The 19739-nt window shown below is 46.1% G+C and overlaps 2 protein-coding genes across 2 annotated transcripts; both read left to right on the forward strand.

The window, feature by feature from the left end:
* Positions 1–500: 500 nt before the first annotated feature.
* LOC141026164 (uncharacterized) lies at positions 501–1541 on the forward strand. Its single transcript, XM_073502147.1, has 2 exons — positions 501–1302; positions 1390–1541. The coding sequence occupies exons 1-2, from the start codon at positions 501–503 to the stop codon at positions 1539–1541; spliced, it is 954 nt and encodes a 317-aa protein (XP_073358248.1).
* Positions 1542–9414: 7873 nt separating this feature from the next.
* LOC141026165 (uncharacterized) lies at positions 9415–10686 on the forward strand. The gene has a single exon (XM_073502148.1). The coding sequence runs from the start codon at positions 9415–9417 to the stop codon at positions 10684–10686; it is 1272 nt and encodes a 423-aa protein (XP_073358249.1).
* Positions 10687–19739: the final 9053 nt, after the last annotated feature.

The raw sequence follows: 19739 nt of genomic DNA on the forward strand, positions 1-19739 counted from the left end.
AGGTGCGCCTGAAGTCAGTGGCTCAGGCGATCCCAGCATTCTCTATGAGCTGTTTCAAATTGTCTAAAAAAGTTTGCAAGGGAATCACCTCATGCATGGCGAGATACTGGTGTAGTTGTTCCCTTGACCGTCGATCTCTGCATTGGCTTGACTGGGAGACACTTGCAACCCCGAAAGTGAAGGGAGGGATGGGATTTAGAGACCTGCAGCTCTTCAACCTATCTCTCCTCGGAAATCATGGATGGAGACTTATCACGAGTCCGAATTCGCTTTGTGCGTGAGTGCTCAAAGGTAAGTACTTCCCGAATACCGACTTCCTGGGCGCTAGAGCGCAACCGCACGCTTCGGCTACCTGGCGAGCTATTCTGGCAGGCAGGGAAGCATTGGAGGCTGGTTTGATCAAGAGAATTGGTGATGGTATGACGGTCTCGATCTGAAGGGACCCGTGGATCCCGGGGCTTATCTCTATGAAGCCGTCGGTACAAACTAGAACGACAAACATGAACACGGTTTCAGAACTGATCGATGTTGAGTCTGGGACATGGAAGATTGACATTGTGAGGAACAATTTTATCTCTCCCGTGGCAGAAGCTATACTAAATATTCCTCTAAGGCGGATGGGAGGAGATGACAGCTGGGCATGGTCAGCGGAGAAAGCAGGCATCTATACTGTAAAATCGGCGTACCGAACTCTCATAATTCGCAACGAGCATCTTGCTCTAGAAGAAGGGTTGGTTATAGAATCTTCAGAGACGAACAAACAGATGTGGACGAAGCTTTGGAAGCTGAATGTGGTGCCCAAAGTTCGCGTGTTCTGGTGGCATGTGCTTCCGGGGATACTTCCTGTCAAGAGCACCCTCAAGTACAGGCACATAGCATCTTTAGCCAGGTGTAAGGTATGCCTGTCAACAGATGAAGATATGTATCATGCGTTGATACAATGCACACATGCAAAACGCTTCTGGGTAGAAGCCCGCGAGTGGCTGGGCATCAACTTACCGGAGCTACATGGCTTGACTTGGTCCAGGGATATTCTCTGTGACTCTCGTTTCGATGTTTCGGACCAAGCTAAGATCATCGCGGTGATGTGGGCTATCTGGACATCTCGGAATAACATTACTCATGACAAGGTAAGTATGGAACCGATGCAATCACTGAAATTGATTAGAGATGCTCTTGCGGTGCTAGAGCTTCCAACCAAGCATGCTTGCATACTGCCAGGTCATGGGTGGCGACCGCCAGATGGTGAGGTGATCAAAGTTAACACTGATGCTGGAATCTCTATGCTGGAGCACAGAGCAGGCATTGGTGGTGTGGCTCGGTCATCCTCGTAGTTCCTATCAGCTTGGTGCAAACCATGCCTAGGCATTACAGATCCACTTGTGGCAGAGGCTTCTGATGTACGTGAAGGCGTGGTGGTGGCATTGCTTCGTGGCTTTGCGCGGGTGCAGATTGAGACAGATTGCTTGGATGTGGTGAAACCTCTGAAATTCACGCCGGACTTCGCGCTCTATGATAGCGCCGTTACTCTTAGATATTGAGGAGCTAGCTGCTAGTTTTACTTCTTTTGATATTCTACATGTAAAGAGGCATGCTAACGTTCTGACCCACCTTTGTGCAAAACATGCATGCACATTGGAGGTGTCGGAGTGCTGGATGGACTCTCCCCCGGGTTTGCTGGTAACCAGCCTCATGGCTGATAGTGCCGGCGCCTCTTCGTATGAATAAAGCTCTTCATTACCCCGCAAAAGAAAACTAATAAAGCTGCATTTAGTTTAGTACCACTATATCAGACGTATGCTTAAGCAGCAGTGTGTACTAGCAACGTGCTTCCAAATTAATTAAGTAGGTAGCATAATGAAGGGATTTCTAGGTAGGTCCATTGCATGGTGTTGGAGGGGTGCCGCGTCTTGTTTTCATATGGTAGTATCAACACACATTGCCTGGTCAGATTGTAGCTTCATGTTGACTGATTGACATATGGTCATGTTTGGCATTCAAAACCAGCTGAACATTTTTTAAGTATATGCTGAACATTTTTATAAAATATGATGGATATTTTTTATTACATGGTGAACTTTTTATATACGTGAACATTTTTCAAAAATACGGAGAACATTTTTTTCATAACGTGGCGAACCATTTCAAACATGGTGATTTTTTTAAATGTACACTGAAAATATTATCTATTATACGTTGAACATATTTACAGAATTAATGAAAATTATTTATTGTCATTTTGCTAAACAATCACTTAGTCAAAATTTGAAAGCAACATTGCATCTTCCTGTTTTTTCAAGCATTTACCTTTTAAAATTCTTCTCAGGACATCATTTTTGTTCTAGAAAAATGAACGTTCAAACAGTCAATGCATGCCCGCAACAACCTCTCTTAGCGAAGGTTTGTCATTTAAGGCCAATAGGCGTCAACTAGGAACTCTCCCATAAAAATGACACTGCCAGATCTAGACCTTTTTGAAAAAAAACTAGTCAAAAAAAGTCTAGCAAGATTCCATTGCTTGTGAAGCAAACCTACAAAAATATGAATAAAAGCCCTAGTTGCGACTCGATGGTGCACTTGCAACTAGGGTAAAAAAATCAGGCCCAATTGCGAGTCAAGGCTCAGTTGCATGTTGGTATCAGACTTGTAACCGAGACAAAGAAAGAGCCTGGTCAATTGCAACTTGCAACTGATGAAAAAGAAGTCAGGCATATTTGTCAATGGTGTACTTGTAGCTATGGAAAAAAATGAAAAGTCAGACGCAAATACGAGTCAAAGATGGAACTAGGAAAAAGAGGATTAAGGGCCCAGTTGCATGTCGATGGTGGACTTGCAACTTGAACAAAAAAGTGACAGGGCCACTTCGACTCGTGATTTGCAAGTGGAAAAAATAAGCCATATTTGCAAGTCAATGGGGGACTTGCAACTGAGGTAGAAAAGAAAGTCGGGCCCAGTTGTGAGTCAGAGTGTGGACTTGTAAACTGGGGCAAAATATGATCAAAGAGCTCAATTGCATGTTAATGGTAGATTTGAACTTGCAAAAAAATGGTCAGCCTAGTTGCGAGTCGATTATGGATTTGCGATTGGGATAAAAATGGGTCGAGCTGAGTTGTGAGTCGATGGTCAGCTGTAATTGGATAAAAACATCAGTTTCGGGTTAGGGGTGTACTTGCAGCTAGGGCAAAAAAGATTACCGGCCCACTTGCATGTTAATGGTGAACTTGCAACTGGGACAAAAAAGGGTCGGACCCAATTGCGAGTCGTTGGTTCACTTGCAACTACGACAAAAAACAACGATCAAGAGCCCAGTTATGAGTTAACCCAATTGTGAGTCGTTGGTTGACTTGCAACTGGGGTAAAAAGAAAGGGGTGTGCACAGTTGCGAGTCAGGGTTTGACTTGCAAACTGGTACAAAAAAGTTAGCCCCTAGTTGCGAGGTGGACTTGCAGCTGAGGCAAAAAAAATTCAGACCCACTTACAAGTTGAGGGTTAATTTGCAACTAATGCAAAAAAGGAGTTGGGCCCAACTGTGAGTCGAGGGTTGACTTGTAATTGGGTTAAAAAACGCCCCCACCCAATTGCAAGTCAAGGCTAGACTTGGAACTGGGACAAAAAAAGATCAAGAGCCGAGTTGCATGTCAATGTTGGGCTTGCAACTGGAACGAAAAAATGGCCGCACATATATACACATCATTCGTTGACTTGCAACTGCAACAAAAAAGGATAAGAGTCCAGTTGTGAGCCGATGGTTGACTTGCAGCTGGGAGAAAAAAGTTAGACCCCTAGTTGCAAATTGATGGTGAACTTGCAACTGAGCTTAAAAAGCCAGACATAGTTGCATGGTGAGCATGGACTAGCAACTAATGCAAAATAAAAATAGTCAGGCCCAGTTTCAATACAAACAAAACACCGAACCCAGTTGCGAGTCGAGGGTGAACTTGCAACTGCAAACGAAAAAGGGTGTGACCCAATTGCAAGTTAATAATGGACTTGTAATTGAGTGGAAAAAAGGTTGGTCCAATTGCAAGTTAAGGGTGAAATTGCAACTAGGGCAAAAAAAGTGTTGCACAAAAAAATGTGTCGACTATAATGAAAGGCAAAGGGGAAATGGAGAGAGAAGGAATGAAGAGAGGCAAAGAAACCGCAAAGTGGAGGTGATGAAAGAGGCAACGAATATAGCACCCATTTTTTCCCGCTTCTATAAAACAAGCAGTAACAAACGACAAAAAAATGCATGAAAATTGCAAGGAGAAGACAAAATAGAGTACACACTACAAGCCCAGTTGCGAGTCAAGAGGTGACTTACACCCGTTCGATCCTTTATCTGCTTTGAGGTCGATATGATCGAGCATGTTGCAGACAACAAGAATGGGATCTACCAGACCAACAACGACAATGGACGCCGTATATTCCCGTCGAAAGCAACGACATTCCCACCCACCCACCATGCATGGGCCATAGCTTCCCCACACCCCAATTTCACTAGAGAGCCGAGAAGCTTGTGCAACCGTCTTTCCCGCCTAAATCGACATGGTCATCGGTTTGACACTTGTGGCCATCATGGTCTCTCATCCCGGACAAAATAAGAAACAACCTCCCCCTGAGCATGTTCATGTGCTCTTGGGGGAGCGAGACTTTCCGGACTCACAAGCTCTCTGACGACCAAAACACATGTCGGGGTGGACTTGCAGCTAAGATAAAAGGGATCGGCCACCCTAGATGCGTGTCGAGTGTGAACTTGCAACTAGGACAAAATATGGGTCAGACCTAGTTGCGTATGAATGGTGGACTCGCAACTAGGAAAAGAAAATAGACGGGCCCACTTGCATGTTGGGGTGGACTTGCAATTGGGAGAAAAGGGGTCCCCACTTACATGCCGATGGTGGACTCGTAACTGGGGACAAAATAATTGTGCATAAAGGTTGGACTTGCATCTTGGACAAAAATGAGGAGGGCCCATTTGCATGTCGAGAGTAAACTTGCAACTAGGAAGAAAAATGTGTCGTGCCCAGCTGGATGTCGGGGATGGACCTGTAACTGAAACAAAAAGTGCCATGCCCGTAGTTGCGTGTCGACGATGGACCTGAAACTAGGACAAAAAATGGGCTAAAGCCAAGTTGCATGTCGAGGGTGGAGTTGCAACTGGGAAGTTGCAACTGGGACAAAAGGAGTTGCCTCCTCCCAGGCAGTTGTGTGTCAAGAATAGACTTGCAACTGATATGAATAATTGGCGAGGCCCCATTACACGCTGGGGTGAACTTGCAACTGGTACAAAAATAGACCAGACTCCCCCAATTGTATGTCGAGGGTAAACCTGTAACTGAAACATAAAAAATGGGTTGAGCCCGGTTGCATGTCGTGAAAGAACTTGCAACTGGGACAAAAAGAAAGACGGGCCTAGTTGCACGCCAGACATGGAATTATAACAGGGACACAAATGGACCGAACCCCCTTGTTGTGTGTCGAAAGTGGAGTTGTAACTGAGACGAGAAAAATTGGTCGGCTCAGTTGCATGTCGGGGATAGACTTGCAACCGAAACAAAAATGAATCATGAGGATGACGAGACAAGACACTCACTGCATCATCATTGACCGCCATCTTTTCTTTGCTTGAACAAAGATCGATCCCAGTAACTAGCAGAGGACAAAGAAAAAAGGGCGGGCGTGCACTAGTTGCGTGTCACGGTGTGGACATGCAATCTGGACAAAAACATGGGTCGGACCTAGTTGCAAGATCGAGGGTGGACTTGCAACTATGTCAAAAAAGCGGGTCCAGTTGCATATCATGTGAGAAGTTGCAACTGCGACAAAAAGGCTTGCCCCCACTTGCATATCCAAAGTTGACTTGCAAACGGGATTAAAAAAGAATCAGTCCTCGATTGCGTATCGAGGGGTGGACTTGCAACTAAAACAAAAAATGGGCCTAGTTGCATGTCAGGGGTGAAGTTGCAACTGGGACAAAGGGGTGACCCATCACCAATTACGTGTCGAGGGTGGACTTGCAACTGGACAAGAAATAGGTCAGCCCTAGTTGTGTGTTGATGGTGAATTTGTGCCGCAATAACGGGCCGATAAAACTGAAACCAAATAGGACAACAAAAAGGATTCATGACAAACAAACAGCGACCAACAAGGCGGAGGATTGAGCGCTTGAAAACTACAGAAACTATCGAACGGTGAGAAACTTAGATGAGACATCGTTCCGTATAAAAGTATATTCACGAACTTAGAAGGTGCTCACAAACTTTAAAAAATATTCCCAAATTTATAAAAAATATTCATGGAAAATTTATTGAATTTTTTGATAAAAATACAAAATACAGAATGAAAAAAGAAGAAATAAAATGAAAAAGGACACAAAAAGAAAAAAGACGGAAGGAAATCGGATATGGATAATAGAAAAACAATGAAAACATAAAATAAGATGAAAAAATGTAGTAATAGTTTTTACAAGGAAACAAACATTCAAAAAATAAACAGAAAATACAAAAAAGCTCAACAAAACAAAAAAGGGGGAAAAGACGCTCACATGCCAATCGTTCCGGCATATCCTATTTAGCGCTGCAGGCGCCGGTTTCTTCGGTTTCTGCAAACCGGCGCCTGCAGGCGCGGTAGCTGGGCTCGGCCCATTTGTGTTTTTTCTCTACCGTTCATAAAACGTTAAAAAATATTCCCAAATTTATAAAAAATATTCATGGAAAATTTATTGAATTTTTGATAAAAATACAAAATACAAAATGAAAAAGAAGAAATAAAATGAAAAAGGACACAAAAAGAAAAAAGACGGAAGGAAATCGGATATGGATAATAGAAAAACAATGAAAACATAAAATAAGATGAAAAAATGTAGTAATAGTTTTTACAAAGAAACAAACATTCAAAAAATAAACAGAAAATACAAAAAAGCTCAACAAAACAAAAAAGGGGGAAAAGACGCTCACATGCCAATCGTTCCGGCATATCCTATTTAGCGCTGCAGGCGCCGGTTTCTTCGGTTTCTGCAAACCGGCGCCTGCAGGCGCGGTAGCTGGGCTCGGCCCATTTGTGTTTTTTCTCTACCGTTCATAAAACGTTAAAAAAATGATGCATCCGCCAGAGATCAAACCCGCAACAAGCTCCTTCGAGGCATCAAGCGTAACCACTAGGCCAACGAAGGACTTGTGCTCTCTAAGCGTCTTTTTTCCTTTCACTCTTCACTCAGGGATCCCCTGGTTTTGGGAAGCTTCTAGAAGCTTCCCAAAACCGGGTTTTCACTGTTTCGCTGCTCATTCTCGAGGACAATTTTATTCGAGTTTTCTTTTCTTTCCTTTTATAATTTTTTTGTTAAAAAAATGATGAACTGTTTCTCAAATTCCATGAACCTTTTTCAAAAACGATGAACTTTTATAAAAAATGATGAACTTTTTTCAAATTCGATGAACTTTTTTCAAATTCGATGAACTTTTTCTCAAATTCCATGAACTTTTTTCGAAAACGATGAACTTTTTTCAAAGTGGTTAAACCTTTTTGAAATTTGATGATTTTTTTTAAATTTGATGAACTCTTTTCAAATTTGGACGAACTTTTTCAAACTCCGTGAACCTTTTGGAATTATCGAAATTTCTGATTTTTTGTGATTTTTTTAAAATCAACGGTTGACCAGTCAACTAGTCAAGCGCTAGATCGAGCGGGCGACTGTGCAGCGCGAGTCGAGCGCTAGGGCAGGCGAGCGCCCAGCTCTTGTAAATGGGCCGGCCCAAAACTAAGCTGCTGCGGGCGCCAGTTCTGGATCTGGCACATACAGCGCCGATTAGGAGCTCCCAATCATTCCTGCCACATCCTCAGCATGACGTCCACCAGCCCATAAAAGACACAACGAAAACAAACAAATGGGTCGTGTCCCCTCATGCAGCAAAGACATATTGGGCGGACGTTTTTCTCCTCTGCGCTTCTACGGAGCAGAGTCCCTAAATAGTCAGGCGATCTGCCGCCGGAGTCCTACCAATCCTCACTTTCGGCCGGTGCTTCGTCGGTGGATCGAGAGTCCAGAGCTTCCTGCGGATCTTTGAGGAGTGCTGACATGGCGGAACCACCCCAAGCGGGGGGCGGTGTGGGGGGAGAGAAGGTAGATGCGAGGAACATGGCGGGGCCGGGGGCCCAGGTCGGCGAAGAAGTGGAGAGCTCGGGAGAAGCTAGGAAGGAGGAAGGAGGAGGCAGTGGTGGGGGGAGCCGGGAAGATACTGGCGAACCCCATGTTTGGGGACCGATTCCAAACCTTGAGGATAGATTTGAAGGGCTGCATCTCCAAGGGGAAGAGGAGGTCGATCTGGACTTCAGTGAGGAACTTGATGATCTGGTTAATGAGGTCAGGTGGCTTGCAATTTTCAGGGTGCATACAACTCGTCAGTTTAGTCACTCTGCGCTGTTCAACTCGATGCGCACGGCATGGTCGGCTGCTCAACAAGTGTTCTTCAAGCCAAAGGGCGCCAACTTGTTCATTGCTCAGTTCAGCTGCCTTGGTGATTGGAAGAGAGTAATGGATGGGGTGTCGTGGCTCTTTCATAACGCGGCGGTGGTAATTCAGGAATATGATGGCTTTAGCAATGTTAATGATTATAAGCTGGACAAAATTCCTGTGTGGGCAAGAATAGAAGGTGTGCCAAATGGTTTGATGAGGAAAAAGGAACTAGCAGGAAAGGTTGCCCGCAAGGTTGGGGAACTGCCCATAACGGTGGTGGTGAATGAGGGTTTTATAAACACATCAAAGTACCTTCGGGCAAGAGTGTTCCTGGATGTTCAAGTGCCTTTGGTCAGGTTTGTGCCAATTACTCTGAAAGAGAGGAAAAGGTACCCTGTGTACTATGAGAAACTACCTGATTTCTGTTATTTTCGTGGCCTAATGTGACATGATGTTGAGGAATGCGGGGATGGAGTGCACGATCTAGCAGATTGTGAATGGGGCGACTCGATGTTGTGGAATTTTGACAACTCAATACCACGACAAACCGTAGGCCGAGGAGGAGGGCGAGGTGCTGGCTTTGGGGAGAGAGGAGGGCGTGATCCTGGAGGTAGAGGAGGTTGGGGACGAGGAGTGGGGCGAGGTAATTCTGAACGTGTGGTGGCTGAACATGTTGATATGGAGTACACCACACAGGATGTTAGATCGGAGAGGGAGCTGGCGTTGCTGGGAGTCAGGAAGAGATTAGTAAGCCCGGACGGCACTATCAATGGATGTCCGGGGGAACTTGGGCAAGGGATTGTTGCTGGTAAAGTGCTACAAATAGAGGGTGCCTCAGCACCGACAGATGGCAATGCCCTATCAACTCCGGGCAAGGTGCCGATCGTGAAAAGAAGAAGACAAAGGGAAGGAGATGCAAGTTCAGTTGACGATCCAATGAGTGGGGCAGCCTCCCTCGTGGAGGACCGGCAGACCCAATGAGAACTCTGTGCTGGAACTGTCGTGGAATTGGCGATCCCGCGACGGTTAGAGAGCTCTGTGAGCTCATTCGGGAGTGTGCACCGTCGGTGGTCTATATTGTGGAGACACAATTATCGAAACGGAGGGTGGAGGGTCTGACGACGACGTTAGGCTTTGAAGGAGGGTTTGCAGTAGCTAGCTCTGGTAGGAGTGGAGGTTTAGGAATTTTCTGGAAGGATGGTCTGGACTTGCGGGTAAAAAACTTCTCGCGTTACCACATTGATGTGTGGGTGGCGGAGCCAGGTAAGGAGGACTGGCGGCTGACGTGCGTGTATGGTGAGGCAAACAGAAGCTTGAGACAAAATACCTGGGACACGATGACAAGGCTGAGAGGGGAATTAACACTCCCCTGGGTTTGTATCGGTGACTTCAATGAAGTTTTGCGGAGAGAGGAGCAGATGGGTCCTAATGAAAGAGATGTTGCACAGATGGTGGGTTTTCATGAAGCTGTGGATCTTTGTGGACTAAGCGATCTGGGTTATATTGGGCTGGACTTGACTTTTGAGAAGAAGATTGCTAATGACCAATATTGCAGGGTGGGGCTAGCTAGAGCACTTGCTACCGCGGAGTGGAGCGCAATGTTTCCTTTCGCTTTGGTGAGACACCTTGTTGCTGCTAAGTCAGATCACAGCCCAGTCATTTTAATGAATGATGCCGATAGTGGGAACCGTCGTGTGGGTCTTGGGAAGATTTTCCGATATGAGAAAATGTGGGAGAAGCGTGAGAATTTTTTTCCTATGTTTGAGAGGCTTTGGAAAGCTGATGGTAAGTGCACTTCGGTTTCAGACATGCATGTAAAGTTGAAGAAACTGTCTGAGTCCCTTGCTGATTGGGGCTCGCGGGAATTTGGCCATGTTCGAAATGAATTAAGAACGCTCAAAGCTCGATTAAAAGAGTTAAGGGCAGCTGTTGGACGTGTAGGGCCGAACTATGAAGAGAAAAAGATAGAAAGCCGCATTGTTGAGCTGAATTATAGAGAGGAGGTCATGTGGCGGCAGCGCTCCCGCATACAGTGGCTTGCCGAGTGCGATGGCAATACTAAGTTCTTCCATCAAAAAGCTACAACTAGGCGAAGACGGAATCGTATTTCACAACTCACTAGAGATGATGGTACAGCCTGTATAGATGAGGAGGAGATCGGCTCCATGGCCACAGAGTTCTATAAAAATTTGTATGCCTCTGAGCCTACTGTTGGGATGGAAGAGGTGCTTGTTGGAAATATGCCCTAGAGGCAATAATAAATGGTTATTATTATATTTCTTTGTTCATGGTAATTGTCTATTATTCATGCTATAATTGTATTGTCCGGAAATCGTGATACATGTGTGAATACATAGACCACAACCTGTCCCTAGTAAGCCTCTAGTTGACTAGCTCGTTGATCAACAGATAGTCATGGTTTTCTGACTATGGACATTGGATGTCATTGATAACGGGATCACATCATTAGGAGAATGATGTGATGGACAAGACCCAATCCTAAGCATAGCATAAAAGATCGTGTAGTTTTGTTTGCTAGAGCTTTTCCAATGTCAAGTATCTTTTCCTTGGACCATGAGATCATGCAACTCCCGGATACCGTAGGAGTGCTTTGGATGTGCCAAACGTCACAACGTAACTGGGTGACTATAAAGGTGCATTACGGGTATCTCCGAAAGTGTCTGTTGGGTTGGCACGGATCGAGACTGGGATTTGTCACTCCGTGTGACGGAGAGGTATCTCTGGGCCCACTCGGTAATGCATCATCATAATAAGCTCAATATGACTAAGGCGTTAGTCACGGGATCATGCATTGCGGTACGAGTAAAGAGACTTGCCGGTAACGAGATTGAACAAGGTATTGGGATACCGACGATCGAATCTCGGGCAAGTAACATACCGATTGATAAAGGGAATTGCATACGGATTGATTGAATCCTCGACACCGTGGTTCATCCGATGATATCATCGTGGAACATGTGGGATCCAACATGGGTATCCAGATCCCGCTGTTGGTTATTGACCGGAGAGGCGTCTCGGTCATGTCTGCATGTCTCCCGAACCCGTAGGGTCTACACACTTAAGGTCCGGTGACGCTAGGGTTGTAGAGATATATGTATGCGGAAACCCGAAAGTTGTTCGGAGTCCCGGATGAGATCCCGGACGTCACGAGAGGTTCCGGAATGGTCCGGAGGTAAAGATTTATATATGGGAAGTCTTATTTTGGTCGCCGGAAAAGTTTCGCGCTTTATCGGTATTGTACCGGGAGTGCCGAAAGGGGTCCGGGGGTCCACCAAGGGGGTCCACCAGCCCCGGGGGTCCACATGGGCTGTAAGGGGTGCGCCTTGGCCTATATGGGCCAAGGGCACCATCCCCAAGAGGCCCATGCGCAAGAGATAAGAAAGAAGGGAGAGTCCTAAAGGGGGAAGGCACCTCCGAGGTGCCTTGGGGGGGAAGGACTCCCCCCTGGCCGCACCCTTCCTTGAAGGAAGGGGCAAGGCTGCGCCCCCCCCTTCTCCCTTGGCCCTATATATAGTGGGGGGAAGGGAGGGCAGCAATATCTAAGCCTTGGGCGCCTCCCTCCTCCCCTGCAACACCTCTCTCTCTCTCGCAGAAGCTCGGCGAAGCCCTGCCGGAGACCCGCTACATCCACCACCACGCCGTCGTGCTGTTGGATCTCCATCAACCTCTCCTTCCCCCTTGCTGGATCAAGAAGGAGGAGACGTCGCTGCACCGTACGTGTGTTGAACGCGGAGGTGCCGTCCGTTCGGCACTCGGTCATCGGTGATTTGGATCACGGCGAGTACGACTCCGTCATCCACATTCATTGGAACGCTTCCGCTCGCGATCTACAAGGTTATGTAGATCCACTCCTTTCCCCTCGTTGCTAGTAGACTCCATAGATGCATCTTGGTGAGCGTAGGAAAATTTTAAATTATGCTACGATTCACAACAGTGGCATCATGAGCCAGGCCTATGCGTAGTTACTATGCACGAGTAGAACACAAAGAAGTTGTGGGCGTTGATGTTGCCAATTCTTCTTGCCGCTACTAGTCGTTTCTTGTTTCGGCGGCATTGTAGGATGAAGCGGCCCGGACCGACCTTACACGTACGCTTACGTGAGACAGGTTCCACCGATTGACATGCACTAGTTGCATAAGGTGGCTAGCGGGTGTCTGTCTCTCCTACTTTAGTCGGAACGGATTCGATGAAAAGGGTCCTTATGAAGGGTAAATAGAAATTGGCAAATCACGTTGTGGTCATACGTAGGTAAGAAAACGTTCTTGTTAGAAACCTACAAACCACGTAAAACTTGCAACAACAATTAGAGGACGTCTAACTTGTTTTTGCAGCAAGTGATATATGTGATATGATATGGCCAGAAGATGTGATGAATGATATATGTGATGTATGAGATTGATCATATTCTTGTAATAGGAATCACGACTTGCATGTCGATGAGTATGACAACCGGCAGGAGCCATAGGAGTTGTCTTTATTATTTTGCATGACCTGCGTGTCATTGAATAACGCCATGTAATTTACTTTACTTTGTTGCTAAACGCGTTAGCCATACAAGTAGAAGTAATCATTGGCGTGACGACTTCATGAAGACACAATGATGGAGATCATGATGATGGAGATCATGGTGTCATGCCGGTGAAGAAGATGATCATGGTGCCCCGAAGATGGAGATCAAAGGAGCATGATGATATTGGCCATATCATGTCACTATATGATTGCATGTGATGTTTATCATGTTTTTGCATCTTATTTGCTTAGAACGACGGTAGTAAGTAAGATGATCCCTTATAATAATTTCAAGAAAGTGTTCACCCTAACTGTGCACCGTTGCGAAGGTTCGTTGTTTCGAAGCACCACGTGATGATCGGGTGTGATAGATCCTAACGTTCGAATACAACGGGTGTTGATGAGCCTAGCATGTACAGACATGGCCTCGGAACACACGCAATACACTTGGGTTGACTTGACGAGCCTAGCATGTACAGACATGGCCTCGGAACACGGAGGACCGAAAGGTCGAGCATGAGTCGTATAGAAGATACGATCAACATGGAGATGTTCACCGATCTTGACTAGTCCGTCTCACGTGATGATCGGACACGGCCTAGTTGAACTCGGATCATGTTTCACTTAGATGACGAGAGGGATGTCTATCTGAGTGGGAGTTCATTAAATAATTTGATTATATGAACTTAATTATCATGAACTTAGTCTAAAATCTTTACACTATGTATTGTAGATCAAATGGCCCACGTTGTCCTCAATTTCAACGCGTTCCTAGAGAAAACCAAGCTGAAAGATGATGGCAGCAACTATATGGACTGGGTCCGGAACCTGAGGATCATCCTCATAGCAGCCAAGAAAGATTATGTCTTAGAAGCGCCGCTAGGTGAAGCACCAATCCCTGAGAACCAAGACGTTATGAACGCTTGGCAGCAGCGTGCTGATGATTACTCCCTCGTTCAGTGCGGCATGCTTTACAGCTTAGAACCGGGTCTCCAAAAGCGTTTTGAGAAACATGGAGTATATGAGATGTTCGAGGAGCTGAAACTGGTTTTTCAAGCTCATGCCCGGGTCGAGAGATATGATGTCTCCGACAAGTTCTTCAGCTGTAAAATGGAGGAGAACAGTTCTGTTAGTGAGCACATACTCAGAATGTCTGGGTTGCACAACCGCTTGTCTCAGCTGGGAGTTAATCTCCCGGATGACGCGGTTATTGACAGAATCCTCCAGTCGCTTCCACCAAGCTACAAGAGCTTTGTGATGAACTACAATATGCAGGGGATGGAAAAGACCATTCCCGAGGTATATTCAATGCTGAAATCAGCTGAGGTAGAGATCAGAAAAAGAACATCAAGTGTTGATGGTGAATAAAACCACTAAGTTCAAGAAGGGCAAGGGTAAGAAGAACTTCAAGAAGGACGGCAAGGGAGTTGCCGCGCCCGGTAAGCCAGTTACCGGGAAGAAGTCAAAGAATGGACCCAAGCCCGGGACTGAGTGCTTTTACTGCAAGGGAAGTGGTCACTGGAAGCGGAACTGCCCCAAATATTTAGCGGACAAGAAGAAGGCCGGCAACACCCAAGGTATATGTGATATACAAGTAATTGATGTGTACCTTACCAGTACTCGTAGTAGCTCCTGGGTATTTGATACCGGTGCGGTTGCTCATATTTGTAACTCAAAACAGGAACTACGGAATAAACGGAGACTGGCAAAGGACGAGGTGACGATGCGCGTCGGGAATGGTTCCAAGGTCGATGTGATCGCCGTCGGCACGCTACCTCTGCATCTACCCACGGGATTAGTTTTAAACCTCAATAATTGTTATTTAGTGCCAGCTTTGAGCATGAACATTGTATCTGGATCTCGTTTAATTCGAGATGGCTACTCATTTAAATCTGAGAATAATGGTTGTTCTATTTATTTGAGATATATGTTTTATGGTCATGCCCCGCTGGTCAATGGTTTATTTTTGATAAATCTCGAACGTGATGTTACACATGTTCATAGTGTGAATACCAAAAGATGTAAAGTTGATAACGATAGTCCCACATACTTGTGGCACTGCCGCCTTGGTCACATTGGTGTCAAGCGCATGAAGAAGCTCCATGCAGATGGACTTTTGGAGTCTCTTGATTACGAATCATTTGACACGTGCGAACCATGCCTCATGGGTAAGATGACCAAGACTCCGTTCTCCGGAACAATGGAGCGAGCAACCAACTTATTGGAAATCATACATACCGATGTGTGTGGTCCAATGAGTGTTGAGGCTCGCGGAGGATATCGTTATGTTCTCACTCTCACTGATGATTTAAGTAGATATGGGTATGTCTACCTAATAAAACACAAGTCTGAAACCTTTGAAAAGTTCAAGGAATTTCAGAGTGAGGTTGAGAATCAACGTGACAGGAAAATAAAATTCTTACGATCAGATCGTGGTGGAGAATATTTAAGTCACGAATTTGGTACACACTTAAGGAAATGTGGAATAGTTTCACAACTCACGCCGCCTGGAACACCTCAGAGAAATGGTGTGTCCGAACGTCGTAATCGCACTCTATTGGATATGGTGCGATCTATGATGTCTCTTACCGATTTACCGCTCTCATTTTGGGGTTATGCTTTAGAGACTGCCGCATTCACTTTAAATAGGGCACAGTCTAAATCCGTTGAGACGACACCGTATGAATTATGGTTTGGGAAGAAACCTAAGCTGTCGTTTCTAAAAGTTTGGGGATGCGATGCTTATGTCAAGAAACTTCAACCTGAAAAGCTCGAACCCAAATCGGAAAAATGCGTCTTCATAGGATACCCTAAGGAAACTATTGGGTACACCTTCTACCTCAGATCCGAAGGCAAGATCTTCGTTGCCAAGAACGGGTCCTTTCTAGAGAAGGAGTTTCTCTCGAAAGAATTGAGTGGGAGGAAAGTGGAACTTGATGAGGTGATAGTCACCCCTTCCGAGTCGGAAAATAGCGCAGCGCGGGAAAATGTTCCTGTGGTGCCTACACCGACGGGGGAGGAAGTTAATGATGATGATCATGAAGCTTCGGATCAAGTTGCCACTGAACTTCGTAGGTCCACAAGGACACGTTCCGCACCAGAGTGGTACGGCAACCCTGTCCTTGAAATCATGTTGTTAGACAACGGTGAACCTTCGAACTATGAAGAAGCGATGGCGGGCCCGGATTCCGACAAATGTCTAGAAGCCATGAAATCCGAGATAGAATCCATGTATGAAAACAAAGTATGGACTTTGACTGACTTGCCCGATGAGCGGCGAGCCATAGAAAACAAATGGATCTTTAAGAAGAAGACGGACGCAGATGGTAATGTGACCATCTACAAAGCTCGACTTGTCGCTAAGGGTTATCGACAAGTTCAAGGGGTTGACTACGATGAGACTTTCTCACCCGTAGCGAAGCTGAAGTCCGTCCGAATCATGTTAGCAATTGCCGCATACTATGATTATGAGATATGGCAGATGGACGTCAAAACGGCATTCCTTAACGGCTTCCTTAAGGAAGAGTTGTATATGATGCAGCCGGAAGATTTTGTCGATCCTAAGAATGCTAACAAAGTATGCAAGCTCCAACGCTCAATCTATGGGCTGGTGCAAGCATCTCGGAGTTGGAACATTCGCTTTGATGAGATGATCAAAGCGTTTGGGTTTACACAGACTTATGGAGAAGCCTGTGTTTACAAGAAAGTGAGTGGGAGCTCTGTAGCATTTCTCATATTATATGTGGATGACATATTATTGATGGGAAATGATGTAGAATTATTGGAAAGTATAAAGGCCTATTTGAATAAGTGTTTTTCAATGAAGGACCTTGGAGAAGCTGCTTATATATTAGGCATCAAAATCTATAGAGATAGATCAAGACGCCTCATTGGTCTTTCACAGAGTACATACCTTGACAAGATATTGAAGAAGTTCAGTATGGATCAGTCCAAGAAGGGGTTCTTGCCTGTATTGCAAGGTGTGCAATTGAGCACGGCTCAATGCCCGACCACGGCAGAAGATATAGAAGAGATGAGTGTCATCCCCTATGCCTCGGCCATAGGGTCTATTATGTATGCCATGCTGTGTACCAGACCTGATGTAAACCTTGCCGTAAGTTTGGTAGGAAGGTACCAAAGTAACCCCGGCAAGGAACACTGGACAACGGTCAAGAATATCCTGAAGTACCTGAAAAGGACTAAGGATATGTTTCTCGTTTATGGAGGTGACGAAGAGCTCGTCGTAAAGGGTTACGTCGACGCTAGCTTCGACACAGATCTGGATGACTCGAAGTCACAGACTGGATACGTGTATATTTTGAATAGAGGAGCAGTAAGCTGGTGCAGTTGCAAGCAGAGCATCGTGGCGGGATCTACATGTGAAGCGGAATACATGGCAGCCTCGGAAGCAGCACAGGAAGCAGTCTGGATGAAGGAGTTCATTACCGACCTAGGGGTGATTCCCAATGCGTCGGGCCCGATGACTCTCTTCTGTGACAACACTGGAGCTATTGCCCTTGCGAAGGAGCCCAGGTTTCACAGGAAGACCAGGCATATCAAGCGTCGCTTCAACTCCATTCGTGAAAGTGTTCAAAATGGAGACATAGATATTTGTAAAGTACATACGGACCTGAATGTAGCAGATCCGTTGACTAAACCTCTCCCTAGGGCAAAACATGATCAACAGCAGGACGCAATGGGTATTCGATTCATCACAATGTAACTAGATTATTGACTCTAGTGCAAGTGGGAGACTGTTGGAAATATGCCCTAGAGGCAATAATAAATGGTTATTATTATATTTCTTTGTTCATGGTAATTGTCTATTATTCATGCTATAATTGTATTGTCCGGAAATCGTGATACATGTGTGAATACATAGACCACAACCTGTCCCTAGTAAGCCTCTAGTTGACTAGCTCGTTGATCAACAGATAGTCATGGTTTCCTGACTATGGACATTGGATGTCATTGATAACGGGATCACATCATTAGGAGAATGATGTGATGGACAAGACACAATCCTAAGCATAGCATAAAAGATCGTGTAGTTTCGTTTGCTAGAGCTTTTCCAATGTCAAGTATATTTTCCTTGGACCATGAGATCGTGCAACTCCCGGATACCGTAGGAGTGCTTTGGATGTGCCAAACGTCACAACGTAACTGGGTGACTATAAAGGTGCATTACGGGTATCTCCGAAAGTGTCTGTTGGGTTGGCACGGATCGAGACTGGGATTTGTCACTCCGTGTGACGGAGAGGTATCTCTGGGCCCACTCGGTAATGCATCATCATAATGAGCTAAATATGACTAAGGCGTTAGTCACGGGATCATGCATTGCGGTACGAGTAAAGAGACTTGCCGGTAACGAGATTGAACAAGGTATTGGGATACCGACGATCGAATCTCGGGCAAGTAACATACCGATTGATAAAGGGAATTGCATACGGATTGATTGAATCCTCGACACCGTGGTTCATCCGATGATATCATCGTGGAACATGTGGGAGCCAACATGGGTATCCAGATCCCGCTGTTGGTTATTGACCGGAGAGGCGTCTCGGTCATGTCTGCATGTCTCCCGAACCCGTAGGGTCTACACACTTAAGGTCCGATGACGCTAGGGTTGTAGAGATATATGTATGCGGAAACCCGAAAGTTGTTCGGAGTCCCGGATGAGATCCCGGACGTCACGAGAGGTTCCGGAATGGTCCGGAGGTAAAGATTTATATATGGGAAGTCTTATTTTGGTCGCCGGAAAAGTTTCGCGCTTTATCGGTATTGTACCGGGAGTGCCGAAAGGGGTCCGGGGGTCCACCAAGGGGGTCCACCAGCCCCGGGGGGCCACATGGGCTGTAAGGGGTGCGCCTTGGCCTATATGGGCCAAGGGCACCAGCCCCAAGAGGCCCATGCGCAAGAGATAAGAAAGAAGGGAGAGTCCTAAAGGGGGAAGGCACCTCCGAGGTGCCTTGGGGGGGAAGGACTCCCCCCTGGCCGCACCCTTCCTTGAAGGAAGGGGCAAGGCTGCGCCCCCCCTTCTCCCTTGGCCCTATATATAGTGGGGGGAAGGGAGGGCAGCAATATCTAAGCCTTGGGCGCCTCCCTCCTCCCCTGCAATACCTCTCTCTCTCGCAGAAGCTCGGCGAAGCCCTGCCGGAGACCCGCTACATCCACCACCACGCCGTCGTGCTGTTGGATCTCCATCAACCTCTCCTTCCCCCTTGCTGGATCAAGAAGGAGGAGACGTCGCTGCACCGTACGTGTGTTGAACGCGGAGGTGCCGTCCGTTCGGCACTCGGTCATCGGTGATTTGGATCACGGCGAGTACGACTCCGTCATCCACGTTCATTGGAACGCTTCCGCTCGTGATCTACAAGGGTATGTAGATCCACTCCTTTCCCCTCGTTGCTAGTAGACTCCATAGATGCATCTTGGTGAGCGTAGGAAAATTTTAAATTATGCTACGATTCACAACAGTGCTCTCACACATACCTTGTAAGGTTACTCCTGAAATGAATAAGTCGCTTCTGGCAATATATACCGAGAAGGAAGTCAAAGAGGCACTTTTTCAGATGTTTCCCACAAAGTCTCCAGGTCCTGATGGTTTTCCCGCACATTTCTTTCAAAAGAATTGGGATGTTTGTGGAGAGGAAGTTACTAAGGTGGTCTTGCGTGTTTTAAATGGGGAAGACTCTCCGGGGGTCGTTAATAGTACGTTCATCGTTTTGATTCCTAAGGTATCAAATCCGACCTCTCTCTCTCATTTTCGACC

This window comes from Aegilops tauschii, chromosome 6 (genome assembly GCF_002575655.3).
Source record: "Aegilops tauschii subsp. strangulata cultivar AL8/78 chromosome 6, Aet v6.0, whole genome shotgun sequence".
Lineage (NCBI taxonomy): Eukaryota > Viridiplantae > Streptophyta > Magnoliopsida > Poales > Poaceae > Aegilops > Aegilops tauschii.